This window comes from Lynx rufus, unplaced genomic scaffold (assembly GCF_022079265.1).
Source record: "Lynx rufus isolate CCGP_SWC_20201006 ecotype Redwood Valley unplaced genomic scaffold, mLynRuf1.p SCAF_9, whole genome shotgun sequence".
Classification (NCBI taxonomy): domain Eukaryota; kingdom Metazoa; phylum Chordata; class Mammalia; order Carnivora; family Felidae; genus Lynx; species Lynx rufus.
This window is the reverse complement of record NW_025814897.1, coordinates 112,705,762-112,733,626: the sequence shown is the minus strand read 5'-3', so window position 1 is coordinate 112,733,626 and position 27,865 is coordinate 112,705,762. Positions and strand designations below refer to the sequence as shown.

The window sequence follows — 27,865 nt, the reverse complement described above, 5'->3', positions numbered from 1 at the left end:
CACGGCCCATGCGGGCTCCTACCGCAATGCAGGAGCCCGCCGGCCCCACGCCCACCTCTCCGCCCGGCATCACGCTGGGGTACGGCGTCAGGGTGGGAAGATGACCCCACGGAACCCTGCACCGGCGGAGATGCGTCATCATGCACCCACGTGGACCCACACGGGGGACAACGTCAGGAGCGCACCCGATCTCAGCCACACGAGCCTGGGCGACGGGCACACGTCAACACAGGTTCGGGGCTGTGACAAACGCATCGCCCCGGCAGGGGCGCGGATAACTGGTCAGGGGAGAGGGTTGGCCCGAGTGAGGGCAGGCGTGTCCGCCAGACGTCTGGAGCGTCCTCTCACGTCTGCTAAAACTGCTCTAAAAAAACCTGCCAAAAAGCTACCCCAAAACTACGCGTCGGCCGGCATCGGGCCATCATAACCCAAGCATGTGCTCCTCCCAAGCCCCTCGCCCACCCCCCTCCTCGGCCACCGAGAGGGGCTCGAGAGCCGGCAGGAGCCCCGATGTCTCTGCTGGGCCACGTTCGAGCCTCGCTGGGCCTGATCGCCCACGTTTCCCAAGGCACAAGACCCCCCCCCCCCCCAACCGCCTCGTCGATTTTGGAGGACAAACTCTGTCCCAGCAAAGCGACAGTGTGACTGTCGGATCCAGACGCGCAGAAGGGCTCACGGAGCGCGCCAGCCATCCTCGGTTTCCCTGTCAGGGAAACAGGCCTGAGGCTCAGGACGCTGCCGGTTTTCTGACACACAAACGAGGAGAAAGGGACCCCGAGGTGGGGAGCAGGGCAACCCAAGCTCCCCTGGCCGCCGGAAACCTCTGAGAGGGGCACGCGCCCCTGGCCCACCTGCTCTGCTCCTCCCCGGCCGGCGGCCTCCCGGTCCCGGTGCCCGCAGCACAGAGGGGTCACCGAGCCACCCTTGCCTCGTCTGCAAGGCGCGGCTGCTGGCCGTGTGACCAGACCTGCCCCATCCCGGACACCCCCTCCCAAACTGCCGGTGCGGGCCGTGCCGCTTTCCAGAACACCCCACGCCACCCCACCCCCGCCCCGTCCTTGAGGGAGGAGGGCGTCAGCGCCCTCCCGACTGTTCCCTGTGGGTCCTGCTGCACCACGGCCTGCCCCGTCCAGCCGATTCTCCGGCACGCCGCTCAGGGTCGTCTCCGCCGCCACCCCGGGGGCTGCTGCCTCCCCATCACCGCGCCCTGCCTCCTCACTGACCACGACCCCCTCCCTCCACCCCCCCTCCCCTGGTCCCGCCTGCCGGGCACCCCTCCACCACTCCCGCCGTGGACCTGAGTCCCAGCGACCCACCTCACTCAGGGACCACCTCGCATCGCCACCTGGCTCTCAACCCCTTGTACGCATTTACTGGGACCCGGGCAGTCACCACACCTCCCCAAGCCCGTGCCCCGCCCCTCACTCCCAGGGCCACACACGGTCATGCGTGGAGTCCCCTGGGTGATGACGTCTGTGTGGTCGGCTGTGAGTCCGACGGAACTCCAGAAGACTGGCCGTGCCACCTGTGACCACGGGCCGGGCACGGGACTGGTCTTTGAGGACACCGGAGCCACAGCCCGGGCAGTCCACGCTGACGTGGCAGGACCACAGCCACCCCGGGTGTGAGGACTGACTTGCTGAGACTCCGAAGCCACCAGAGGGGACAGAGTCCCGGTGAGAGCAACGCGCTGGCTCTGGACACTGTCCCGCGGGCCCCCTGCAGTGAGGCGGGCGTTCTGGATGCGCGTGTTCCCACACGGCAGCCAGCGCCCCCATGTGGCCGGTGAGCTCTTCTACCGCGGCCACGTGACCGAGGGACTCCACTTCAGATTAGGTTTGCTACCGATGGGAATTCACGCGGCCACACGTCCTCAGGCTGCCCTAGCGTCTGAAGGTCCGGGTTCCGAGGGCAGCGCAGCCGCACGCCTTGGCGTTTTATAGTGCTGCGGCTGAGCTCGGGGCCCGCCCGGGCTGCTCCCTGCCCCACAGCACGGCTGTGCGGGGCCCAACACCCGGGAAGCAGCGTTGCGAGTGTGGGTGCCTCTGAGAACAGGGCCCAGCACCCACCAGCGACGGTCCACGGGGCGGCGCGCGGCAAGGGCTCCGCAAGCTCCCGCCGTCGGCCCAGCACGCCGCACCCCGGGCCGGGGCCACTCACCTTATCCATACGATCCTTCTGCACCCCGTATTTTCCGCCGAATCCTTTGGAATAGTCTGAAATGTGGCACAACATGACACTTACTCTCAGGTCGAGCGCCAGGAGACGCGTGCAGGCAGATCCGGAAAGAGCCCAAGAAAACGCACCCGGAGCGAAAAGGAACGAGAACCGCCAGACGATGGGTCTTGCCTCGCCAGGCGAGTTTTGTTGCTACAACGGTACTCAGCACGCAGGCAGGCGAGGGGCGGGCAGAAAAGAGGCGTGTGTGCGTGCTTTCCGCACTCTCCCGAGGGACAGAGGGTGCGGGGTGCGGGCTGGCAGGCAGGGAGAGCGAGGGGGCCGCGGCCCGGGCCGGGGAGGGCACCGCTTCAATAGCACAGGCTTCCGCCCAGCAACGGCTGACCGTCCCCGCCCCTTCCTTCCGGTGTCCTGCTCTGAGCGCCGCAAGGAGGCTCAGACGCGGGCTCCTCTTGCTTTTTACGAGAAAAAACAATTCCACGGGGAAATTCTAGCAGCCGAATACTCGTGTCGCGGCAACGCAGACCTCCGTGAGGGTCACACCGCCACGCGGCATCAATGCCACGCGGAGCCAAGGCCACGTCCAGGCCGTGAGCCGGACCAACCCAAGCGCGTGAGCCTTCCCTCGCCCGCCCCCGGCGCACGTTGCTAACACTGGCACCGGAGGCCTGAACTCTGCCTCGGGATTCACGGCCACACTGCTCTCCAGCTGGGGTCCCACCCCGAACGGCTGAGTCCAGATCCTGACTGTAATCGAGTAAGGAAAAGAGGCAGCTGCCACTCAGGCTCCCGATGCCTAGAAAGTCCCTGTCCCTTTTTAGCTCTGGGCACGTACTGTCGGCTCTGTGTGAAGAACTCACATGTGACACAGGTGGTGTCACCCAAAAACGGAGAACAAACAAAAACATCCCCGCCCCAGCCAAAGACACCACCACAGAGGAAACACAGAGACCACACGGAACACGCCTGCCCCACGCCCCTCGCTGCCACCTGGCCTCTGGCCTAAGGCTAGTGGCCTGGCCGAACCACACACGTCCCCCCCGCCCCCCCGTCTCAGAGGCAGCGAGGCAGCGCGTTCAATGGCTCCCAGTGGTCACGGTCCACAGCACGAGCTTCTGTAGAAGGCTGCTGGGAGACCAGAGACAGCCCATCCCAGAAACTACTCACATGATGGGGTCAGAGTGACATTAACCTGCGAGCTACCGCCTCATTTTGCCAAACCCGAAGTCTGAAGGATAGAGGGGAAACGGGGGAGTGGAGGAAGGAGGAGTGCAAGTTAGAATCCCTCCAGCATAAAAGTGGGTTTCAAACACCCCCGTGCCCCCGATGAGGGATGGCGGGGAGCTCGGAAGGCTGAGCCCCTGAGGTCTGTGCTAGAAGCGGCTGCACCAGAAGGCGGGGGGGGGGGGGGGTTGGGAAGCGGGGGGAGGGGGCTGGTGAGCGACTATGCCTTGCTGGGACTCGTGCTTGGCCAGTCTCTCCTTGTACTCAAACCCCACAGCACAGGAGTCCTGCCTCTCGGACTGAACACCAAATGTGCCTCCGAAACCAGCCTCGTAATCTGAAAATCCACCGGCAACAGTGGGGAAAACCGAGAGAGGAAGCAATTCGGTTAGAATCGTATGAGCGAGTGCACGAATCAAACGTGTCATTTAAAGAAGGCAGGGGCTCGGGGCGCTTGGGTGGCGCAGTCGGTTAAGCGTCCGACTTCAGCCAGGTCACGATCTCGCGGTCCGTGAGTTCGAGCCCCGCGTCAGGCTCGGGGCTGATGGCTCGGAGCCTGGAGCCTGTTTCCGATTCTGTGTCTCCCTCTCTCTCTGCACCTCCCCCGTTCATGCTCTGTCTCTCTCTGTCCCAAAAAAAATAAATAAAAACATTGAAAAAAAAAAAAATTTTAAAGAAGGCAGGGGCTCTGCCGGGCTCAGGGGCGGGAGCAGCTCCCGGGCTCACAGAGAGTCCAAAATCAGCTCCAAGGTTACAGGACAAACTGAAACTCTTAACGCTTCAGCCAAGATGTGAAAACAGGTTAGGAACTGCATCTGAAGTAATTCACAAAAGGCACTCCACGCTCTGAGATTCCCTTCCAGGCCCTACCCGTGCCGCAGACACGAGGGCATGTCTCTGTGCATGTGAAAAAAGACACGGTGTACAAAAGGACCGCACGGCCCCGCTTCCCGGAGTGCTGGCCGCAAGGGCGGGCGCAGGTCTGCGTCACCCACGAAGGTGCCCCCCCACCCCCACCCCGCACCCTACGGTCCAGGGACACACTTCCGAGTAGAGGCAACGTCTCCCCTCCCGAAGCCCAGAACACTCTATCAACGGAGTTCATATGCGGGCAGAAAACAGCATTCCCGAAAATGCTACGGGTCCTGCCAGGTGCTTCAGACGCACAGGTGAGCACAGGGCCTCATCGGCAGCTGGGGGGGAGGGGGGGAGGGGGGCAGGGGGGGCGGGGTGGCGGGGTTCATCGCTGCACTAGCTGAAGAGCTTTTCAAAAATGTGGGAGGCACAGGACAACCCCAAACGGTGAAGATAAAACAACACGCTACAGAAATACGGCAGAAATACGGGACGTGGATGGAACTGTGGATGAAAAGAAACGAAATTCTGGAACGATCTCAAGCAGGAGCAGGCAAGATCAGCGTACCTTTTTGGGACTCGTGCAGCTGCAATTTCTCCTGGTGATCCCAGCCAAGAGCACATTTGTCTTGTCTGTCCGTCTGCACGCCAAACTTTCCTCCAAACCCTTTCACATAGTCTACGTGCACAAGAAAAGGCCACAAGCTAGTGTTAGCGGAGGGCACGCTTCCCACGCGGCCAAACGCCCACCACGCGCCACATCCCTCCTTCCCCTCCCAGACCTTTCGGAAAACTCTGGGATGCGTTCACGAGGAGGACCTCCTCGCGGCATGTCTGGAAAGCAGCCTGATCTGTTGTGTACGTATCGCGAACGCACACACACGGGACCCCAACAAGAAGCTCCGCACAGCCTGAACCAGCACCCACGGGCCACCAGGATCGCACCGTTTGCAACACAGACGTGTGGCACGTGGCCACCATTACAGGCGGCTGCTGGGGTCACGGGGTGCTGGGGCCAAGCAGGTGTGAAGACACAGTTTCTTGCTTAACAGCTGTGTTGGGACTTGCGTTTTAAAGCTCGATGTTTAGGGGTGCCGGGGAGGCTCGGTCAGTTGGGTGCCCGACTTGGCTCAGGTCACGATCTCGCAGATCATGAGTTCGAGCCCCGTGTCGGGCCCTGGGCTGACGGCTCGGAGCCCGGAGCCTGCTTCGGATTCTGGGTCTCCCCCTCTCTCTGCCCCTCCCCCACTCACACTCTGTCTCTCAAAAGTGAATAAACGTTCTAAAAAAAAAACAGCTTAAAGTTCGCTGCTGAATTACAAAGGGGCGTCTACTCTAGGGGTGGCTGGCCACGCTTCCCGTTTCCGTTCTGGTCAACAGCATTCAGCCCGTGAACGGCAGCTGGCGAGAGCAGACACCACGGGAGTCACCTTTCTGGGATTCGTGCTTCTCCGTCTTGCCTTGGTACTCGAAGCCCACGGCGCTTCTATCCACCTTGTCCTTGTCGATGCCAAACTTGCCCCCGAAGCCCTTGGAGTAATCTGCAAACGAGGGCGGCACCGTTTTCATGGCAGCAACGCAGTCGAGCGCGGGGACCTCTGAGAAAGCGCTTCTGTCGCCCGAGCAAAACCGAAACAAACCCAACAAGGATCCCTCGGCCGCAGCGGAAGGTCACTAGCAGGGGGGACCCTGGAAGGCGTCACTTGTACGTGTAGGAAGAGAAACGTCCAGAGTAGCAAACAGCACGTGAACGGCTATCGAATCTTCCCTTCGCTCCAAAGGAGATCAGAAGCAGGCACGTTACCAAGCTTCTGAGGTCGAGACGAGCCACAGAGGTGCCGCGGCGAGCTGTCGAAAGGTCACCCTGCTTCACGAACTAAAGCCAGCAGAGGTGCACCGGTGGCACCTCCAAAGGAAGAGGACACGCACCAGGCATCTTCCAGAAACCTCACTTCCCCGCAAAGCTAAGTCACAGAAATACACGGCCTGATACTTAAGCACGGCTCCCCCAGGGACACGTGCGTGGAACAGAACGCGAAGGTCAGAACCCTGAGGAGGCCCGGGGGCTGCCGAGGAGCCCCGTCTGCCCCAGGCACGTGGGCTCCCGCCACCCGACTTCCCGCAGGCGGTTTCTGCTCCTCACTGCCACATCGGGGAGAGAGTGTGAACAGCACCGAGCGGGATCCAAGAGTAGGCCCTGATCGGCAGGGTCACAGTGGGCAGAGGGGCCCGGGTGGCAGGCAGGGGCTGCGCACTCCAGGGCCAAGCCTGCGGCCTCAGGGCAGGTGGGCGGGCCTGTGACGGGAAGCGCCCCGTGGGCCCACCAGCAGCTTCCCTGGGTAAATGCCAAGCCGGTGGCGTTCCCAGTGGCGGGGTTTAACTTTGTCTTTTAAAGAAACCCGGGTTTTTAAATAATACAGCGAGCTCTCTGCTTGTAAGGGTTGGCAATTATTTTTAAAAACTCAAATGTGCAGGGGCACCTGGGTGGCTCATTTGGTGAAGCATCCGACTCTGGGTTTCAGCTCAGGTCACGATCTCCTGGCTCACAAGTTCAAGCCCCGCGTCAGGCTCTGCACTGACAGTGCGGAGCCTCCTTGGGCATCTCTCTCTGCCCCTCCCCCAATTATTCTAAATAAACAAATAAATAAATACACAAGAATATTCAAACGTGCAGGGGAGCCTGGCTGGCTCAGTTGCTGGAGCACGTGACTTGTGACCTCAGGGTTCTAAGTCTAAGCAGCACGCTGCACGTAGCAATTACTGAAAAAAGATAAAATCTTAAAAAAATGTAACGTGCACGCGAAATAAACGCAAAAGAGCCAAAAATCCGCGGCCTCGGCAGGAGGGTACCGCGTCTGTAGGGCACCCCACACGGATGCAGCAGTCTGTCACCGATGCCTGGCAGGGGATCTAACCAGGGACAGGAAGACCAGCCCGGCCTGCAAGGACCCTCTGCCAGCATCCACCAAATTTTAAAGTCAAGGTCCTGTGACCCGGCAATTCCTTTTCTGGGAATTTACTCTTCTGAGTAATCACATACGTCTATGACACAAGAGAACAAGATTTTTAACTTCAAAAACCACCAAGAGGGGCGCCTGGGTGGCTCAGTCGGTTGGCGTCCGACTTCAGCTCAGGTCATGATCTCGCAGTCTGTGAGTTTGAGCCCCGCGTCGGGCTCTGTGCCGACAGCTCAGAGCCTGGAGCCTGTTTCCGATTCTGTGTCTCCCTCTCTCTCTGACCCTCCCCCGTTCATGCTCTCTGTCTCAAAAATAAATAAACGTTTAAAAAAAAATGAAAAATAAAAGTAAAAAAAATAAACCACCAAGAGCCTAAATCCCATGGTCCAAAGAAGAACGACCTGGCTCAGCAGACTACGGGCTCTTCACAGGACGGGGCTGAGCCGCCATCCGAAGGACGACAAACCCCCTAAGCCCACGGAAGAGACAGGAGGGCCCTCACACATTCAGGTAAAAAGGCTGCGGGCGTGTAATGTGAGCCGGTCTCCCCGGGGCTGGTTCTGGGGACGCGGGAGGCCGGGGACACAGGGGGACACGGGGGGCCCCGAGCAGGGAGGACGTGCCGCCGCAGGCCGACCTTTCTGCGACTCGTGCTTCTCCGTCTTGCCCTGGTAGTCGAAGCCCACGGCGCTCTTGTCCACGCGGTCCGCCTGCACACCGTACTTGCCACCAAAGCCACTCGAGTAATCTGAGGGGACAAGACAGGGGTCGGGGACAAAGCCCAACGACAGACTGTTCACTTGTCAGCGACTCACGACAACAACACTCCGGAGTTAGGAGTCACCGGGAGATGAGGCACACGTTTGAAAACGCCACCCACGGTCAAACACCAGTGAGCCGGGGCTTGGCCTACAAGCTTGCATCCCGGGCAGCGAGGACCCCAAGCCTGTGATGGGCACCTGCTTCCCGGGGCAGAAGCGAGCCGTGTTCTCACTCGGGAAAGTAACCGTCTGGAAGCTACGTGGCTGCGATCCCTTTCCAAAGGGACAGGAAATGTCCACGCCCTGGCTCATCTGATGACAAGCAAGAGGCGGAAGTCACCAGCTTGCTCGAGACACATCAAGTGCCCTGAGAAGGTGACACGCTTTCGCTGGTAAGAAAGGTTCTAAAAGACGGGCACACCGTAAAGGTCAGCCAACGCCGTGTCAGAGAGCACGCGTGCGCAGTAAAAGTGAACCATCGTTGGTTTAAAGGCTCGCGTTTCCATTGTTGGGGGGACGTTAGCGTTTCGCGAAGCGGGCCCCAGAGCCGACCGTCCAGGGAACGCCACTCAGAAAGACAGCTTCCGCGGCGGCGACACGGGACCCAGACACCTGGAGAGCACAGTCCTCCCCGGAGGCGACACCGCCCTCCCCAGGGAACCACCTCCGGGGACATCGCCCTCCCCCCACCTCGGCCGCAGGCCTTACCTTTCTGCGAGGCGTGTTTCTCGGTTTTCCCCTGGTATTCAAAGCCCACAGCAGACTGCAATTACCACAAAGAGGGAAACACGTTTTTAGAGGTCTCCAAAACAGTTCATCCGAACCCCGAATACACGTGAAAAGTTTGAAACCACGAACCGTGTTAGTTTTTTACCTCCGATTCCCTAAGCCAGGGGCAGGCCTAACACCCAAAGCTCCGGGCGTGGAAATTCGCTGCCATAAAATATTCAGCAACGCCCAGCAGGCAGTGCGGGCGGACCTGTAGCCGCCCGCAGCCCCCGAAAGGCACGTGGGGCTCGTGGACTTCAGCCCCACGATGCCAGCCCGGGCGACCCCCCACCGCCACACGTACGCCTGCTTTTCACGTGGGCTCTTCCAAGAACAACGCTAACATCAGTAGCGAGAACGGGCACGGCGGGGGCATCTGCACACACGGCCCCGGGAGACGGGAATCCCCATCGCCCCATTTTACAGGCAGTTCATGCAGAACCGCGGCAAACGGGTAGTAACGCCTGAGTGCAGACAGCCGTTGAACTCCAAAATCCAACTGCTGTGATATAAAACAGGGTCCAGACGGCCTTCGCTCAGAGACTGAGAGGCTGAGGCCCAGAGGTGCCAGGCGGCACCTGGACACCGGGCCTCAGCCCTGGATTGGGCGCGTGCGTGGCCCTCTGAACACCGCCGCGTCAGGGACATCCGTGCAGGGAGGGTGGCTAGACATGGTCCCCAGGGGCACGTTCTTGGGCAGTGGAAGGCTAGCCTGGTCTGTCCGATCAGCAGGTGCCAACGTCGGGGATTCGCACAGGAACCAGTGTGTTCCTGCTCTCACGTCGTAACCTGACCCATCATCTCAGAGCCAGGGATCAGGGGGCTTCTGGAAACCCGGACACCCACCCCACAGTCCTGCATCGAGGCGCTATCTCGAGCGGCCCAGAGAACGCCCCGGTCTAGAGGGAGGGGCCCCATCACCCGCGCTCTGGTGCCCCCGACGCCTCACTCACCTGGTCAACTCTGTCCACCTGGACACCAAACTTGCCTCCAAAGCCCCGGACGGAGTCGACCTGGGAGCAGTGCTTGGAGAGCTTCGACTGATACTCGTGGCCGACGGCTGACTGAAACAGGTCACAGAGAGAAGGTGTCCGTGTCAGACACCCCCGTGGCACGGCCCACGGGGAACAGGCCCCCACGTGCGGTCCACGCCAGGGCTCCTCCCCAAAACACGCCCGGTGCGCAAGCTGGCAGAGGGGGGATCCCCGAAGCCACCCGAGACCCTGCCGGGTGGGGGCTTCTGATGTGACGGGCGTGGGCAAGGGGCCACGAGGCCGGTCCCGTGCAGAGCCCAGCCTGACACCCGGCACCCCCAGATGGCGATACAGTCGCTCGCTCTGCTGAAGCGAGGCACCCGCCTGCCGTGTGGCGTAGGAAAGAGGACCAGAGATACCCGCCGACAGACGGAGACGCAGACTCGCGCTCTCGCGGGCGACACGCGCTCGGCCACTCTACAGAGCCACCGCGATCGCAACACCCACCCCGTCCACCCACGGGGTCCCCCACACGGTAAAGTTGGGGCGTCCCACCACCCTGGCCTCCGCAGGGTCAGCCACCCGGGGCCTCGGCGCCACACCGGGCGCTACAGCTGTTGGTAAACAAAGCTTCTGGAACGCAGCCCCCGCCGTGCGTTTACATATGAGGCCGCTCCTGGGATCCGACCACCAAGTTCGGTAAATGCCAGATGCCCACAGCCCGCGAAGCTGAAAAGACTGACGACCAAGCTCCCGGGCGGCCCCCGACCCCGCCCAGCCTCCCGGCACCAGGCTCTGTCCCCAGCGTGGACGGCCCGGACGCCTGACCGAATGTCGGCACCTGAACCTTCCCTCTTACGGCCGACGGTCTCGCCGCCTGGGACGCGGCGTGGACAGCCCTCCGCCTGGTCTCCCCGGGGCTGCACAGGACGCCTGGGTCAGGAGGAGCCGGGCGGAGGCGGAACTCGGGGGGCCGTCTCAGCACAGCGCAGGGGAGAGAGCGGCCGAGCTTCACGCGAGGCCTCAGAGCCGGGCCACGCTCTCCCCTCCCCAGCTCCACTCTGATGTCCGTCCTGCCTGGAGACCGGAGGCACACTGACCTCCCAGGGCCTCCAGGCTCCCACTCAGAAGTGCTGACAAAGCCCCCCCCCCAGGGGACCGGGGCCCAGCGGCTGCCACGCCTGCCGGACCACAATCCTCGTGCAAACACGTGCCTGCCGGAGCGGGGTTTTGTTCTCCGAGTCTCCGTCACGTTCTCCTCAAATCTCAACCCAGACATCTCTGGGCTCTTTCCAACTCAGAGCGGACAAGTTACGGATAACTCGAGTTATGTGTCTTTGGAGTCTCATTTTTTTTTAAGCTTCTTTACTTATTTTGAGAGAGATGGACGTAGCGCGAGTGGGGGAGGGGCAGAGAGATGGGGACAGAGAGAATCCCTAGCAGGCTCTGCGCTGTCAGCAGAGAGCCCGACGCGGGGCTTGAACGCACCAACCACGAGATCGTGACCTGAGCTGAAACCAGGAGCCGGGACTTAAGCGACGAGCCACCCAGGCGTCGACGGAGTCGCGCTTATTTCTGACAACAGGTTGGGCCAATCGTGCCCCCGGGAGCTGCAAGCTAACCTTGCCTACGGATGCAGTGAGGCACGGAGGGAGGGGCTGCGAGCCCATGGGAGCACCCCCACCGCATTCATCCCTAAGGGGAGGCCCCCCCCTCCCCCCACTACACCAGCTGTAGACACCCGAGCGTTTCCCTGAGCCGCCTGGGCACCGTCACTGTCACTCGCGAGACACCACTGAGCCTGCCCGGTGCCAGGCCAGGCATGAGGTGAGGAGGACAGGTCCCAGCCCCGGAGAGCGTCCACAGAAAGGCGGCGACGTCCAGAGGGAGCGGAGGCCCACAGGGAGGAGGCACGGGGGAAAGGCAGCTGCAGGCAGGCTGGCGGGAAGGAGGGCTCCCCGGGGAAGCTTCGGTGACTAGAAAGGCCAGAGCCCAAGGCGTTGGGAGGACAAGAGCGGCAGAGAAGCCAGAAGTGACAGCCGTGTTATCACTGCCACCTGATAGCTTCATCATTTGCCCCAACGTGTCGCTATTCCAACCCAGACCTGGGGACCCAGACAGACCGTGAATTTCTCTCTGCTTTAACTCCCCACAACACCACGGGCACAGGCTTTGTCTGGGGTAGGGAAGGCTTCTACCTGTTTCTCTCGTGTCCTAAGCACGTGGGGCCAGGGGCCGGGGGGGAGGGTTCATCTGTTTGTACTGCAAAAGGCCACCAGGCTTCTTCTTCAGAACCCGAAGATTATTCCGCTCCCCACCCTGCCTGTCTAGACACCTCCGGGAAGGACAGTCACACCAGGAGACGTCCCCGTCTGTTTCCTGCAGCTCACTCTTGGTCCAACCCCGGCTTAGGCAAATCCGGGACCTGGCGTGGGGGGTCCACGGGCCCCCCACGCATCTGCTCTGTGCTAACACCCGCAGCGTGGCACGCGGGGACACAGCGGTGCCATTCCGTGCTCGGCCCAGACACGGACTCCGATCCGGGCAGGTCTCGGATTACAGAAGTTCCAGATCAGCTGACGGTTTCCCTTGTACGCAGAACAGAGGCAGACGGCTGTCGGGTCAGGACAACGTCACGCTGGTCAACCCGGGAGATTCACGTCTACAGGCAGGTCTGCGGACCGTACGCAGGAACCTCACTTGGGAAACACGTGACCCACCACCCCTACTCCGTATCCTCTCGCAGGGGGTGGCGAGCAGAGCTGATCTGCTCCCGGTCTCTCAGGACAGAGGACGCAAAGTGCCAGCCGAGGCTGATGCGTTCAGTCGACCACGATGACGCCGTGTAGGCGGGTGGCAGAGAAGGCTCGCCCGCTGCCCTCAGCGAGTGCTCTCTCCCGTCCTCACGGGCAGTGACTCTACACAGAGGGCCAGGCCAGACTCCTCCGTGAACGTCACCGATGCCTGGAGGACAGCAAGGCACCTGCTGGCTGAAGGCTCGCCCGCGCCGTGAACGAGAGCCCCCCGGTCTGGTTCCGGTCCGCAGACCGGCTCAGGTGAGGCTTGTGGTGAGCCGCGGGCAGCAGGGACGCCGACACCCACGCTCAAGATGCCCCTGGGCTGCCGTCCTCGTCCCAGAGCCCCTCCCCCCGACCCAGGCCAGCCGCCACATCGCCCACACCCCGGCAACCGTGCGAATCCCAAAAGAGCTGCTAAGACACAGGAGCCCTCGTGAGGAAGGTTGGTCCACAGAGGGCATCTCACCTTCACCGCGCTGACGCAAGGCTTTTAGCCAAGAGGTCTGGGCCCCTACCTCGCCAGCCCCGTCCCCGCCGAGGACCGGCACGCAATGCCGTCGCCTACCTTGTCCATGCGGTCCTGCTCCACGCCGAACTTCCCGCCGTAACCGTGAGAGGCTTTTGGTCCCGTTTCAAGCTCCTTCTCCTTCAAGCTCTGGTGTTCTTGAAAAACATTCTCTCTCAACTTGTGTATGCTAGAAGGGGAGGGGAGGGGAGGGAGGGGAGGGGGGGGAGAGGAGGGGAGGGGAGGGGAGACACAGACACACACTGAGAGGGCGGGCGGCGGGACCGCGTGGCCCCTTTCCTCCACGCCCCCAGTCCCTGCCTTCCCCGGGCTCCGGGCTCCCTTCCTCCGCCAGCCGGCCCATCTGGTCAGCAGAGCTCAGAGTGACGCTTACAGGGAAAAAGGAACTAATCTGTGCTGGGCCAGTGAGTCATCCCAAATCCAAGAGTGGCCACGCTAAAACGTGAGTTTTTCTCTGATTTCTTATGGAGAAGACGTTCTCTTCCCTCAGGTAGCGGGATCAGGAGAAGCCCTTTTGCCGGCATCACCTCACGGCACAAGCGGAAACCAAGCCAACGGTCCCGTATCCCAGAGACCCTGAGGACGCTGCTCAAAGACCGTGAGACGCAACGTGGAGACCACGTCTCTACTTGAGGTATTACTGCTTTTACCTATTCCAAGGTGACACGAGAGACTTTCAGAACTTATCATCTAAAGCCACTTTCTACTTTTAACACCGGGGACAGCAAAGCGGATCACAAGACGTGGCCAAGATGTGGCAGGTCAAGAAGCTTCTAGAGCTGCCACCATCAGGGGACCATAAAGTGGCACAAAGCCACCCCACAGGGCTGTCCAGGGGTCACCGTGTCCACACATCTGGACAATCCCAGAGTGCACTGAAAAAGCAGACCATGGCCCAGTGCCCTTGGCGGGGCGGGGGGAGATACTGTTCCAACACCCAGAAGGGCCACAGGGCGCCCACGACTGTCCCAGGGGCTCACGCGACATCCAGCACGTTTCGAAGCCACGGGAAGAGAAAGAACGAGGGAGCAACGGTGACTTCACCAGCTCGGGAGTCGGCTCCCAGGGCCTCAACGTCCTCACGTGGCTTCTGTGGAAGGTGTGGGCTCAGCAAGTCAGGGAGGAACCAACACTTGGGTCTAAAATACCCACACTACAGACTTCACCCTCTTTTGGGGATGATTTCCTGGCTCTGCCTCAGCCAAGAACAGCTTCATTTTCCCGAAAGATACGGGGCCAAGGAAAACAAACCCCGCAGGCGACCCGGACAGATCACAGGGACGGCCCTTCACGGCAGGGACGGGAGGGTACAAGCGGAAGGCGGTGCGGCCTAAATGAAAGTCTGAGCACAGTTTCAAGGCTTTTGCCTACACTTCCTGACAAGGAAACACCACCGGAAGGAGCAGGGCCCACTCTCCCGCGGGACAATCCCTCAGCTCTATTTGGGGCCTTTTGGGAGAACACGATGCTCAGAATCCAGCTCCCCGGTACCCCACGGACAGTGACAAAGCAGGAAAATTAGAGTTGTGGGGGGGGTTAAGGTGTAAGGTATTCGAAGCCATCGTGTGGGGCAGGAACCCCCCACCTGCAGACCGCGTGGGAGACCGTGTCCCTTAGAGATGCTAGAATCGTCAATACAAGAACTGTTTGTGACGGGAGCTTCTCAGCGACCACGTATACGTGCAAACACACGGAGAGAAGCATGGAATCGCGTCTCGCGGGAACCTCAGCTCGCGAGACAGGCTGAGCCATGCCAGCGTGCGTTCACAGAGAAGCTGTGTGTCCCCCCCCCCCCCCCAACACCGGTCTGCATCTTCGCCCTTCAAAAGGCCGATTTCACACCAACATTAAGAGTCTCTTACTTGATGTGCTCCTGGTGCCCAGACCCTTGCACGGTCTTGGCCCCCCATCTCTGCTCCTTCTCACTCACGTCGTTCTGGAAAGAGAAGTCAGTGAGGAGTGAGGCCCACGCGGGCCTGTAAGACACATGGACAACCCGAATGGAAACAGGAAGAAAATCACTTCTGGGAAAAGTGATACAGAGGTAGGCTGGAGACTCATACCACAAAATCGGGGTCGGTCTCCCAGTCATCGGCGCCCCCGTCATCCTGGGGGATGGTCACGGCGTGGCCCGCTGAAGCTTTCCACATCTGAAAGAGCAGGGCCCAGGGTCAGGGAGGCCTGGGAGAACGGCTCTCAGAGGCCAGCCGACAAGCTCTCTGGCCACAGCATGACAGCTCGGAGCTCGGGGGACTGGGCGGCCGGGCCACCAAATGCCCACCCACAACCCCGTGCGGGAATGACATCAGATGCAAAAGAAACATCGTGTGAGATTTCTAACACCGCTCTCAAGTGGCATCTGAGACCCATCAGAAACATTCCAGCTTCAACTCAAGTGGGAAAGTATTCTGGAAAATAAGAAAGTCACGCGTGCATTGACATCATCCATGAAGAATACATCCCTCCAGGGGCGCCTGGGTGGCTCCGTCGGTCAAGCGTCTGACTTCAGCTCCGGTCATGATCTCGCGGTTCGTGGGTTCGAGCCCCGCATCGGGCTCTGTGCTGACGGTTCAGAGCCTGGAGCCTGCTTCGGATTCTGAGTCTCCCTCTCTCTCTGCCCCTCCCCTGCTCACGCTCTGTCTCTCTCAATAAATAAATGTTAAAAATTAAAAAAAAAAAAAGAAAACACATCCCTCCAGGGGCACCTGGGGGGGTTGGGCTCAGTCTGATAAGCATCCAATTTTGGCTCAGGTCACAATCTTGCCATTCATGAGTTCTAGCCCCACGTCGGGCTCTGTGCTGTCGGCGCAGAACCCGCTTCGGATCCTTTCTCCCTCTTCCTCTGCCCCTCCCCCGTTCTCGCTCACGCTCTCTCTCTCTCTCATGGGCTGTCCCCTCCTCCTCCAGCACGTCAGCGCCGGAAGGGGCCATCTGGCACAGAGACCAGGGACAGCGGCCTCACACCTGAATGAGACAAGACTTTTCCTGACTGCGAAGGTAAAATCGAACTTTTAAGGATTTCAAGAGAAACCCATGTGTGAGAACGGGCTCGTTTTCCACACAAGTACTGGTAAAATTTCACCTTGGCCAGGAAGCAACTGGAACACTGTTTTAAGTTGATCACCCAGGAGTTCCAGCCACGTGTCTGAACCGGGGACACCCAGTGGGCGCTTTGTGGGGTGCCACATGGGTGCTCCTGTGGCTTGAATTCAGCCACAACGAAAGCCCGTCTGGACCCGCCCCCTCCAGCTCTACTGGGTCTCAAGTCCAAATCCGGGTGGCAGCGAGGGGCAAATCGGGGCACAGCTCTCACGTCCCCAGATGCGACTCCTGTCACTGTCTCCTGAACAGGCAACAGTTTGCTAGCAGGTAAGGCAGGATACACACTGTCCCCTCAAGGCCACCTCAAACCTCGCTCCCTTCTGTCTAGGTGTCGCAAAGTCCGGCAACAACTTCCCAGATGTAATCTGCTGTTGACATGATGTAAAAAAAAAAAAAATTTTTAACGTTTGTTTTTGTGAGACAAAGAGAGACACAGTGCGAGTGGGGGAGGGGCAGAGAGAGGGAGACACAGAATGTGAAGCAGGCTCCAGGCTCTGAGCTGTCAGCACAGAGCCCGACGTGGGGCTCGAACCCACGAACTGTGAGATCATGACCCGAGCCGAAGTCGGACGCTTAACCGACTGAGGCACCCAGGTGCCCCTGTTGACACGATTTTAGACAGCAAACAGACTCAACTCTCCGCCCGGGAGGGGCAAACCAGACTATGGTCCTGGGGCGCCCATTCACAAAGGAAAGAATGGATGACTGAAAGTCGCGAGATTTGCCCCCAGTCTCTTCGTCTCCAGTCAAGTGTGCCCCGTGGCCCCGAGCTTGAAAGAGGCCACCCAACTGCAGGACTTCAGCTGCCTGCGGTTCGGGCCAGAGGAGACAGTCACATGAAAGGACAGGGTCTCTGGGGAGGGCCGGTGAGGCCAACTCTCCCCAGAAGGTGAAGGCGAAAGAGATCTCTGCCCGTTGTTCTAGACTCATCAGGAAAACACGGCAGGGCCCCACCTTCCCTGGTCCTTCTGGAAGCCAGCTTCATCAGAGGGCAGAGAGAGCACCTGTGCCTGCCTCCTCACATCCTGCCTGGGAGCCGCACCCACCGTCCACCCGCTTCCTGCTCCCCAGTTCGAGCTCTCTTTCGAAACCACAGGCCACACTGGAAACTGGGCGTGACGTCTTAAAAGTCACTGATTCGTTTATTCGCAAGTAATCTCTACACCCAACATGGGGCTCGAACTCAGGACGCGGTGACCCCAAGGTCAAGAGTCACGTGCTGTTCCAACAGAGCCAGCCAGGCGCCCTTCTGACTTTAATTTTTATGTAAACAACAAAATATCCTCTCAGCAAATTACTGTCCCAACAGACCCAAAGGGAATCCCCTCCCATTCCCGGCTCACGGACTCACCCCGGTGGCCCCAGGGGAGAGGACACAATGGCGACAAGGCACAGACCTTTCTTCCCGCCCCAAGGTGAAAGGCTGCTCACAGGTCCCTGTCTGAAACGCGGTGATCCGATGAGGAAATCCCAGGCATCTGGAGCGATTCCGTCTGTAACACGATGAAGAAGAAAAGCTCAGGAGGGCGTCTGCCACCAGGCTCTCTGGGCAAGTCGTCACGCGTGCAGAGCCTCTCAGGAATCCGTGACCTCCTCCCGCACGTCACACGGCTTTGGGAAGAAATCTGAGAGGAGGGAGGGGGGGAGCGCACTCTACTAACCAAAAAGCTCAACCCGTCTCCGGACACATTGAGAAAATACAGAAAACAACAAGTCTCCAAAGATTTATAGCTGCATAAAGTTTTCCCTTCGTGCAAACAGAAATTATTGCTGCAGCCTGCCAGCATACATCTTCTGTCAGCCTTCTAAACAACGACATTGCTGGGGCGCCTGGGTGGCTCAGTCGGTCGAGCACCCGACTTCAGCTCAGGTCACGATCTCACGGTCCGTGAGTTCGAGCCCCGCGTCGGGCTCTGTGCTGACGGCTCAGAGCCTGGAGCCTGTTTCCGATTCTGTGTCTCCCTCTCTCTCTGCCCCTCCCCCGCTCATGTTCTGTCTCTCTCTGTCTCAAAAATAAATAAACGTTAAAAAAAAAAACATTGTTAAAAGTAATAAAATCTATTACCGTGAGTTAAAACACACACACACACACACACACACACACACACACACACACACGAGGGCCACCTGGGTGGCTCAGTCCGTTTAAGCATCCGACTGTGGCTCAGGTCATGATCTCAAGGTTCGTGGGTTCCAGCCCCGCGTGGGGCTGTGTGCTGACAGCCCGGAGCCTGGAGCCTGCTTCGGATTCTGCGTCTCCCTCTCTCTCTGCCCCTCCCCTGCTCACACCCTGTCTCCCTCTCTCAAAAATAAATAAACATTAACAAATAAATAAGCTAAGGAAACCTCTCTGAAACGGACCGTGATGCGGCCGGGAGACACACGGCACAGGGACTGCTGTCTGGATGAGAAGCGGGGTGACTCGGGGAGCAAGGGAGAAGCCGGCTGCACTTCTAATGAACGGTTACGGTTACTGCACAGAGATCAAGACTCCAATTAGCCAAGCCACCGACTCCCCACCGACTCCCGAAAACGATACGGCAGCCTCGACAGGCACCGCACGGTTGGACATTACGGAGCAGAGGAAGAAAGTCCCCTCGTTCCCTAGAAACGAGCCAGTCCCGAGCAGGCGCCGCTTACACCCGCGAGCAGCTCCGTCACAGACCAGGAGCCACAGCGGCGGTGCTCTGCCAGCCTTCCCCATGCTCCATTTCCTACCGAGTTCCTGACCCTACGATTCACGCCCACCTTCTCCTCAGTCCCCTCTGGACACCCTAACTTCTGCAGGCTGCTCCGCACACGCCAGGTACCGAAGTTGTTACCGTCATCAGCAAACATCTAGAAACATCCACACAAAAGCAGCTAGTGATAGCCTCACATCTACAACAAATTAGTACCCACTCCAAATTCCAAATTAAAAACAACTTTTTTAAAAAACATCGCAAGGATAACTAAAAATGTAAAAGCCTGCATATTTTTTTGCACCCAAACATAATGCCTTTGGCCCCCTACCTCACGCTGTACACAAAAACCGGTCAAAGATCTAAAATTTAAGCGTAAACTATTAAGCTCTTACAAGGAAACACAGGAATAGGTTTTCATAACCTCCAATTTGGCAACAGTTCTTAGCACGAAGAAGACGAAATGTGAAACTCTGTGCTTCAGAAGCCGCCATCAAGAGCGTGAGGACAATTCACAGAACAGGGGAAACTGTTCCCTAGTCCCATGTCCAAAACAAGTCAGGAATTCCTGCAACTGCATTAATATAAAGGACGCGTAACCACACTGCCAAACGGGGAAGGACCTGAATAGACGTCTCCCCAGAGATGTGAGAGCTACTCACATGAGCTACTAGCTACTAAGCTCACAAAAGATACCCGGGATGGTGAACCGTCACGGAAGCGCAACTCGAGACACAGCAGATACCGAGCCTCTCATTCCAGGATGGCTGAAACCAAAGACACAGCCAGGAACAACTTCGAGGGGGGTGTGAAGAAATCGGAACCGCCTCACCCCACGGGTGGGAATGCAAAGCGAGGCACCGTGTGGCAGGTCCTCAGAAGCTTGAACACAGTTACCAAATGACCCAGGGGTTCCAACCCCCAGAGACGGACGCGAGAGAAACGACAACTTCCGTCCGCACACCAACCCGCACGGAACGCGCACGGTATCCTTCACGACGGCCCCAAAGCAAACACGATGCCAACGCCCGTGTTACGTAACCGGCCCACGTGAGCCACTAGTAGGAGGGAATAGGATCTGGCAAGAAACGGGAGTGAAGGCCGGATGCCCCGCGACACGATGACGTGAAAACACACGAAGCAAAGCAGCCAGACGGTGAAAGACCGTGTCTTACACGGTCCCGCGTAGGTGCGACGTCCAGAACTACCAAGTCTATGGAGATGAAAAGTAGATGGGTGGTTGCTGGCCCTGGAGGGAGGGTAACAGGGATTCTTCGTGAGGTGTCAGAATTACCCTAAAACTCATCGTGGCGACCGACGGCTGCTCAACTCTGTGGCTAGACTAGAAAACTATTTAACGGAACTCTTAAAAACATTTTTTTTAATGTTTATTGCATGTTCGAGACAGAGAGACACAGAGCACGAGCAGGGGAGGGGCAGAGAGAGAGGGAGACACAGAATCCAAAGCAGGCTCCAGGCTCCCGGCTGTCGGCACAGAGCCCGACGCGGGGCTCGAACTCCTCAACCGGGAGATCACGACCTGAGCCGAAGTCGGACACCCAACCGACTGGGCCACCCGGTCGCCCCTTAATCGAACCCTTTAAATGAGTGAACCACACGGTATGTGAATTATATCTCAATGAAACGGTCACCCAGAGACACTGTTCGCTGTTCACCACGAACAGACCTTCCTTGCAAACGTCACACGTGCCCACCGACACCACACCAGCATGAACTCGGCTCGCGCTGCCACACAGAGTGGGAAACTCTACAGGACAAAGTTTCAGATGATGGGACAGAATTCACTTTGCAGCAACCCCGCTACCTTCGCTGGGGCAGAGGGGCAGAGAGCGAGAAGGCATCTGAGCAGCCAACACAGGGGTCTCGGACGCCCGCGCCACGCCAGAGGAACGCCCCGGGGGGGGGGGGGGGGTCTGGGCCTGTGTGCCCTCCTCTGCTCAGAGCGCCCGCGTGCACGCCCACAAGGTGAAGGCCAGGGACTGTGACCCAGTCCACCCCTGGCTGGCACAGTGCAACGCAGGGCAGGGCCCGGAAGACTCGCGCACTCAACCACGCCCTTTCTGAGCACCTTACCTGTGCTGCACGGCACCCACCAGAGTCTGAATCACCAAACGCGCGCACTTAAATAAAAGTGTTCTAAAGATGAGCCCATCCAAATGCTTCCACTGGAAGGCAAAGGCTGTAGTGACTGGGAGACCTAGGGTCAAACCGCAGTCGGCATCCCCCTCCCCCTTTATTCCTGGGTCCGGAAGTGACCTTCAGGACGCTTCCCGCTCCTTCGGGATCTGGGACTGCTTTTCCGAGAGAGCCAGAGAGACACCGGGGCAGTGACTCACCAGGCGGTCAGAGGGGGCAGGACAGGAGGGGCCCCGGGCTGGCCGGGCCTGCTGGGCGGAACCCCGCGGCCAGAACCCAGGGGGTTAATCCCTGAAGGAGCGAGGCGCCCGCAGGGCGGGCCGGGGAGGGGAGGCCTCCAGAACTGCGCTCAGCGGAAAATGGCATTCCTCCCCGAGAGGCCCCACAAGGCCACGGATTCCAGCCCGAGGAAGCCCGGTCCCCTCTCCCCACCCCCCCGCCCCTCCAGCGGGGGGATCGCGCGCCCGTGACGTGCAAGCGATGGAAGCAGAACACGCAGAAAGCCCCAAAGCACCTTTCCGGTGACTTCCAACATACCCAGAGGAGGGGCCGCCCCAAATTTAGAGCCTCGCAACTTGCCGCAGGGGCGCACGTCGCCGCACTCCCACTGACCTGATTGCACAACCTCGCGGAAGGTGCGGGCTGCGGGAGGACCCCGACCCCTCGCATCCGCCCCTCCCCTGCCCCCGCGACCCCGGCCGCTCCCCGCCGGATTCTCGCCTCTGGGACCCCGCCCCGCCGACCCCGGCCCCCTCCCCGCCCGTCCCGGGCCCCCCCCCCCGCCCCCGACCCCGTTCCTCCCCCACAGGGCCCCTCTCCCACCCCACCTCGCCCAGACCCCCGGCCCCTCCCCCTCGGGCCTCCCCCCTCCCCTACAGCGCCGAGGCCCCCCCACCCCCGTCGCACCCTCCCGCCCCCCGTCCGCTCCGCAGCCCCGACCCCACACCTCAGCCGCCCGCCCGGCCCGGGGACGCCTCGCCCGAGCTCCCTCCGCGCCCGAAACCGCGAGCGGAAGAGCGGCGAGACCGCAGCGACCGCCGCTTCCTTCCCGTTCCGGGGCTGGCGGCGCCCGAGGGACGAGGCAGAGAAGCCGGCCGCCCCCCCCTTCCCTCCCCACCCGGAGGAGGCCGCGCTCGCTCACCGCCGCCTGGGGTCCGTCCGGGCCCGCTCGGTCCCGGCCCCGCCGCGCCCGCTGCTCCCGGCGCCCGGCTCCGCTTCCGGTTCCGCGGCGGGGAGGCGGGGCCGCATCCGGGTCCCGGCAAGGCCCCGCCCCGCGCCCCCGCGGTCCACCGCCGCGGACCCCACGGCCGGGAGCGGCCTCCCGCGCCCACGTGGCCCGGGCCGCGCCCTCCGCCGGCGCCGTCGCGAGCTCCGCCCGGGTGCGGGCCGCCCGACAGGCCTGAAGCGCACTCGGCCGGGAGGAAGTGCCGCGGGGCGCCCGCTCGGCCTGTGATCGGGTGAGGATTCCAGGTCTCCCGGCCCGGGTGGAAGGAACGTGCGCCAGGCGAGCGAAGGAGCACACTCCTCATCCCCCGCCCTCCCCGTCCGACCATCCGTCCCTCCACCCACCCTCCATTCACCCACTCACCCAGCCGTCCGCCCTTCATCCATCTACCCATCCATCCTTCCATCCACCCATCCGTCAGACAGCTATGATCTGTCCATCCACGCACCATTTCTTCGCCCATCCTCCGGCCCATCCTTAGTGGGTCACCTGATCTTCCACCGACCCACCCTCCTGTGCATCCAGAGAAGGCCACAGATGTATCAAGAGAAGTTCGGCAGATTAAACATGGACCTTGGCCGCAGGGTCCTTCAGCCTAGAAAGAAAGTCAGGCATAATCACGCAGATACATAACTAAGAAACAGAATAAATGCAATAAAGAAGGCAAAGGTGTTGTGAAATCGTTTTGGAGAAAAGGTGGGACCTGGACTCACCCAGGAGATCAGAGAAGGAGTCTCTGAGCAATTAACATTTGCACCAAGATCTGAAGGCCAAGTAGAAGGAAGGAGGGTAGAATTTTCCAGGTAGAGAAAACAGCATGTGCAAAGGCCCTGAGGCAGAGGAACTGAAGAAAGTTCAGTGTAGCAGAAGCATGGTGATGAAGCAGGACAGTGGGGGAAGACGGACCCGGGTCATGCAGAGGCTGGCAGGGCACACAAGGACCTTGATCTTGATTCTAAAATAAATGGGAAGTCCTTAAAGTCAAGCATAGACGAGACATCATAAAGTTTGAATTGTAATGAGATCCCTCTGGCTGCAGTGTAGGGAATGGATGGGAAGAGGGCCAGGAAGGAGCCTAGTACAGCCAGTTCAGGCAAACGGGTGGTGGCAGGTAAGATGGAGAAAACAGAGTAGATACAAGAGACATTCAGGAAGTTAAATTCTCTTGGGGCGCCTGGGGGGCTCAGTCGGTTGAGCCTCCGACTTCGGCTCAGGTCATGGTCTAACAACCCGTGAGTTGGAGCCCCGCGTCGGGCTCTGTGCTGACGGCTCGGAGCCTGGAGCCTGCTTCGGATTCTGTGTCTCTCTCTCTGCCCCATCCCCACTCATGCTCTGTCTCTTTCTGTCTTGAAAATAAAATAAAAATACTAAAAAAAATTTTTTTTGAAGTACAAGTGGTTTTTTTAAGTTTTTATTCAGATTCTAATTAACATTCAGTGCAATATCAGTTTCAGGTGTGCAATATAGTGATTCATCGCCTACAGAGAACACCGAGTGCTCATCACAAGTACCGCCCTGAATCTCCCCCTACCCGTTTAGCCCATCTCTGACCCACCTCCCTCCATCAACCCTCAAGTTTGTTCCCTAGAGTTAAACGTCTGTTTCTTGGCTTTCTCTCTCTCTCCGCCCCCTTTGCTCATTTGTTTCTTAAATTCCACATGAGTGAAATCATATGGTGTTTGTCTTTCTTTGCCTTATTTCGCTTAGCATAATACGCTCTAGTTCCATCCACGTTGTTGGAAATGGCAGGATTTCATTCTTTCTGATGACTGAATAATATTCCGCTGTATATATACCGCATCTTTATTCATTCATCAGTCGATGGACACCTGGGCTGCTTCCATATCTTGGCCGTTGTATATAGCGCTGCAATAAACAGAAGGATGCATGCATCCCTTTGAATTAGTGTTTTTGTACTTTTTGGGTCAATACCCACTAACGTGATTGCTAGACTGTAGGGTAGCTTTATCTTCTTTTATTTATTTTTGAGAGAGAGAGAAAGAGACAGGGCGTGAGCAGGCAAAGGCAGAGAGAGAGGGAGACAGAGTCCAAAGCAGGCTCCAGACTCCGAGCCATCAGCACAGAGCCCGACGTGGGGCCTGAACTCACGAACCACAAGATCATGACCTGAGCCGAAGCCGGACACTCAACCGACTGAGCCACCCAGGCGCCCCGGGTAGTTCTATTTTTTTAACTCTCTGAGGAACCTCCACACTGTTTTCCAGAATGGCTGCGTTGGTTTGCATTCCCACCTGCTGTTTCTTGTGTTGTTGAGTTTAGCCACTGTGACAGGTGTGAGGTGACATCTCATTGTGGTTTTGCTTTGTCTTTCCCTGACAATGAGCGATGCTGAACATCTTCTCGTGTCCGTTGGCCATCTGTTTTGTCTTCTTTGGAGAAGTGTCTGGCCAAGACTTCCGCACATTTTGTAACTGGGTTGTTTGTTTTTTGGGTGTTGAGTTTTACAAGTTTTTCATGTATTTTAGATACTCTCTATGAGATGTGTCATTTGCAAATATCTTCTGTAGGCTGCCTTCTCCTTTTGTTGATTGTTTCCTTTCGCTGTGCAGAAGCTTTTTATCCTGAGGAAGTCCCAATATATTGTTGCTGTAATCCCGTAGTTTTTAGTATAGTCACAGGCTGATAACGACCGTGACCACAAGAGAATTTTAGGACATTGGCTTTTTGTTGTTGTTAATTTTTTTTTCAACATTTATTTTTGAGAGACAGAGCACGAGCCGGGGAGGGGCAGAGAGAGAGGGGGACCCAGAATCGGAAGCAGGCTCCAGGCTCCGAGCTGTCAGCACAGAGCCCGATGCGGGGCTCGAACCCACCCACTGGGAGATCATGACCTGAGCCCAACCGACTGAGCCACCCAGGCGCCCTGGACGTTCTCATCCCCAACGAAACCCAGCTCATGAGCAGTCACTCCCACTCCCCCCCCCCCAAAGCTGCTACGTCCCCTCAGCAAGGCGGGTGTCCTTGCTTCCACTTTTCCGACGAGGACAACCCAGGCTTCCTGGAGATTTTGCGGCGGGAGGGCGGCATGAGCGTTTGTGACGCCCAGCGAGGGCTCTGGCTGCTGGGTGGAGAACCGACCGAGCCTCCGGGAGACTCCCGGGTGAAAAGAGGCGGCCGCTGCCCCCTCTGACGCGCGGCTCCTGTCCTGCAGGAGTTAGGGACTGGCTGGCTCCGTGGCAACTGCAGACACAACACACGTTTGCAAAGCACAGACGTACAGCCAGGCTCAAAAGTGAGTTGAGCGTCTCCGCGGACCAGAAACGAAGAGAAGTGCGAAGTGCTCAGGGGGGGGGCCAAGGCCGCGTGTCTGCTGGGCCTGAGCCACCCCCCCGCCCCGCCCCGTCTGTACAAGAAGACTGGAAAGGTCACTGCAGCCGGGCAGGGGGAAGCACCCGGTATCTGCATCACCAAGAAGGCCCAATGCCTCCGAGGGTGTGGCAGAGACTGGAGCTGTGACAGTCCCCCCCCCCCCACCATGCCCTTCTTCCCTACCAACCGGGCATATGTCGCTACAGGATGGCTCTCGGCTTCGCTCGGACATGGGTGCAGAGCGGCGGGTTGTGGGCCCGGCCCCTGGAAACCCCCGTGGACCCCCCACGCTATGGGATGGTGTGGCGGCAGAGAGGGTCACTTTCCTCTGGCTGCTGTGACAAATTAGGACAAACGTAGCCGCTCAAAAAATCCCCAAAAAACAACCACCCCACTTTGTTCTCCTAGAGTTCTGGGGTCCAGAGGTCTGACGGCAGGGTCACGGGGCCAAAGCCAAGGTGCTGCCCGCGCCGGTCCTTCGGGAGACCCGAGGCAACAACCTGCTTGTGGCCCTTCTCCCTCCCGAACGTAGCTTGCAGTCCTCGCCTCACTCACACCTAAGCCTCTGTTGTCACATCTCCTTCCTCCTTGTAGTGGAATCTCTCGCGGCCTCCCTAGTCTAGGGACACCTGTGATGACAGGGCCCACTCAGGACAGCGCAGGGCTGTGGCAGCTGAAGCAGACGGGCCGCTGGAGCCCCGAGCGAACCACGCTCCCGCGTCCACGCCTCTTTGCAGCCTGACCGTCCTGGTCCCTCTGGGTCGCCGTCACAGAAAAGCACCGAAGAGGCGGCTTACGGGCCACAGAAACGTATTTCTCACGGTTCTAGCGGCCCGAAGTCCAAGATCGAGGTGCCAGCAGACTGGCGTCCGAGGAGAGCCGGCCATTCGCAGATGGCCACCTTCCCGCCGTGTCCTCACGTGGCAGAAGGGGCAAGGGAGCCCTCCGGGGTCCCTTCCACAAGAGCCCTGGCAAGAGGTCTCCACCCGCGGGACCTGAGCACCTCCCAGAGGGCCTGCCACCGAGTATTATCATGTTGGGCACGAGGTTCAACATAGGAATTTGGGGACACACACACACCTCACAGTGGTGACATTGCTGTGCCTCCTGTCCAGGGGCAGATGGGGTCTACTCCCGCAACCTCTGAAATCGTGGCTGGCCTTGTGACTTGTTCTGACCAATGTAACGTGGCAGAAATGACACTGCGTGAGTTCCACGTACACCGTTAAGGGGTCCAGCCCTCGGGACACCTTCGTTTCTGGTCTTGCACTCCCGGAACCTGAGGCCGCATCGCGGAGTGTGGGAGAGCCGCGGGAGCGGCAACTCAGGCGCCCCGGCCTGCAGTCGGCACGAGGGGCCGGTGACCGCCACCACGAGGGGATCCGGCGAATCCAGGAAGATCTAGCAGAAGAGCCACCCCGACTGGCAATCCACCAAATCGGGACAAACGAGGGATCATTGCTGGTTACTACCACCGAGTCTGGGGGTGGATTTCCACACGGCAGATGAGAAAGCAGAGCGGATGGTGATCCTTTCGTGGATTATGAAATCAGGTTCCGGGGGGGGGAAGGCAGCGTGCAAAAGAGAAGGCAGCAGAAGAGAAAATGTAACCGGTCGTGCGTCCACAGGAGTTGCGATTATCTGCTGCTGTGTGAGAAACCACCCCAAAGTTAACAGTAAACGGCCATTTGATGATGCTGTGGTTCCGTGGAGGGGACGTTGGGGCAGGGCACGGGGCAACGGCTCATTTCTGTTTCCAGGGGAGCCCCAGCTTCGGTGGCTCAAATGGTTGGCCGCGGCTGGGCTGAAATGACTGGGGCCATGTGGCTGGGGCTTTGGTTCGGACTCTTGGGGAGAGTTTCTCATTTCCTCTCCCCATCCTGTCTTTGGGGACCAGAGGTCCAGTGTGGCTTCCTCAGATGCTGGGCACATAAAACAGGGACTTGGACTTCTTACTTAGGGACTGTTTTATTTTTTCTTTTTAATTAAATAATTTGCAGGACAGAGAGAGGGAGAGAGAGAGAAAGAGAATCCCAAGCAGGCTCCACACTGTCAGCTCAGAGGTGGACACGGGGCTCGAACTCACAAGCCGTGAGATCATGACCCGAGCCAAAACCAAGAGCTGGATGCTTAACCGACTGAGCCCCCCAGGCACCTCTGGGGGCTGGTTTCTGTCGGGCTCCTGATGGTCTCAGTTCAGCGTCCCCGAGCATCACATCTACATATCCATTTGGTCAACTCCATCACTGAGGCTGGCCCAGGCTCAAGGGGAGGCCTTAGACTCCACCCTCTCAACGGGGGTCGTAGGGAAGCACCTGCCGCCCATCGT

General features: G+C 59.3%; 1 protein-coding gene across 10 annotated transcripts in view; it reads right to left on the bottom strand.

Annotated features, from left to right (window-relative positions):
- Positions 1-22,147, bottom strand: part of CTTN (cortactin) — a 30,373-nt gene extending 8,226 nt beyond the window's left edge. The window contains exons 1-12 of one of the 10 annotated variants that reach the window (XM_047071066.1): positions 21,519-21,643; positions 20,919-21,010; positions 17,495-17,636; positions 15,105-15,191; positions 14,904-14,977; positions 13,081-13,210; positions 9,697-9,807; positions 8,684-8,738; positions 7,852-7,962; positions 5,688-5,798; positions 4,826-4,936; positions 2,161-2,216 (exon numbers count right to left, since the gene is read on the bottom strand). In XM_047071066.1, coding sequence (XP_046927022.1) covers positions 2,161-2,216; positions 4,826-4,936; positions 5,688-5,798; positions 7,852-7,962; positions 8,684-8,738; positions 9,697-9,807; positions 13,081-13,210; positions 14,904-14,977; positions 15,105-15,191 — 846 coding nt within the window. In that variant the 5' untranslated portion in view covers positions 17,495-17,636; positions 20,919-21,010; positions 21,519-21,643. Of the gene's footprint in view, positions 1-2,160; positions 2,217-4,825; positions 4,937-5,687; positions 5,799-7,851; positions 7,963-8,683; positions 8,739-9,696; positions 9,808-13,080; positions 13,211-14,903; positions 14,978-15,104; positions 15,192-17,494; positions 17,637-18,504; positions 18,617-20,511; positions 20,593-20,918; positions 21,011-21,181; positions 21,488-21,518; positions 21,647-22,122 lie in introns of those variants that run through there. The other 9 variants (XM_047071069.1, XM_047071070.1, XM_047071072.1 and 6 more) reach the window with 9 other exon arrangements.
- Positions 22,148-27,865: the final 5,718 nt, after the last annotated feature.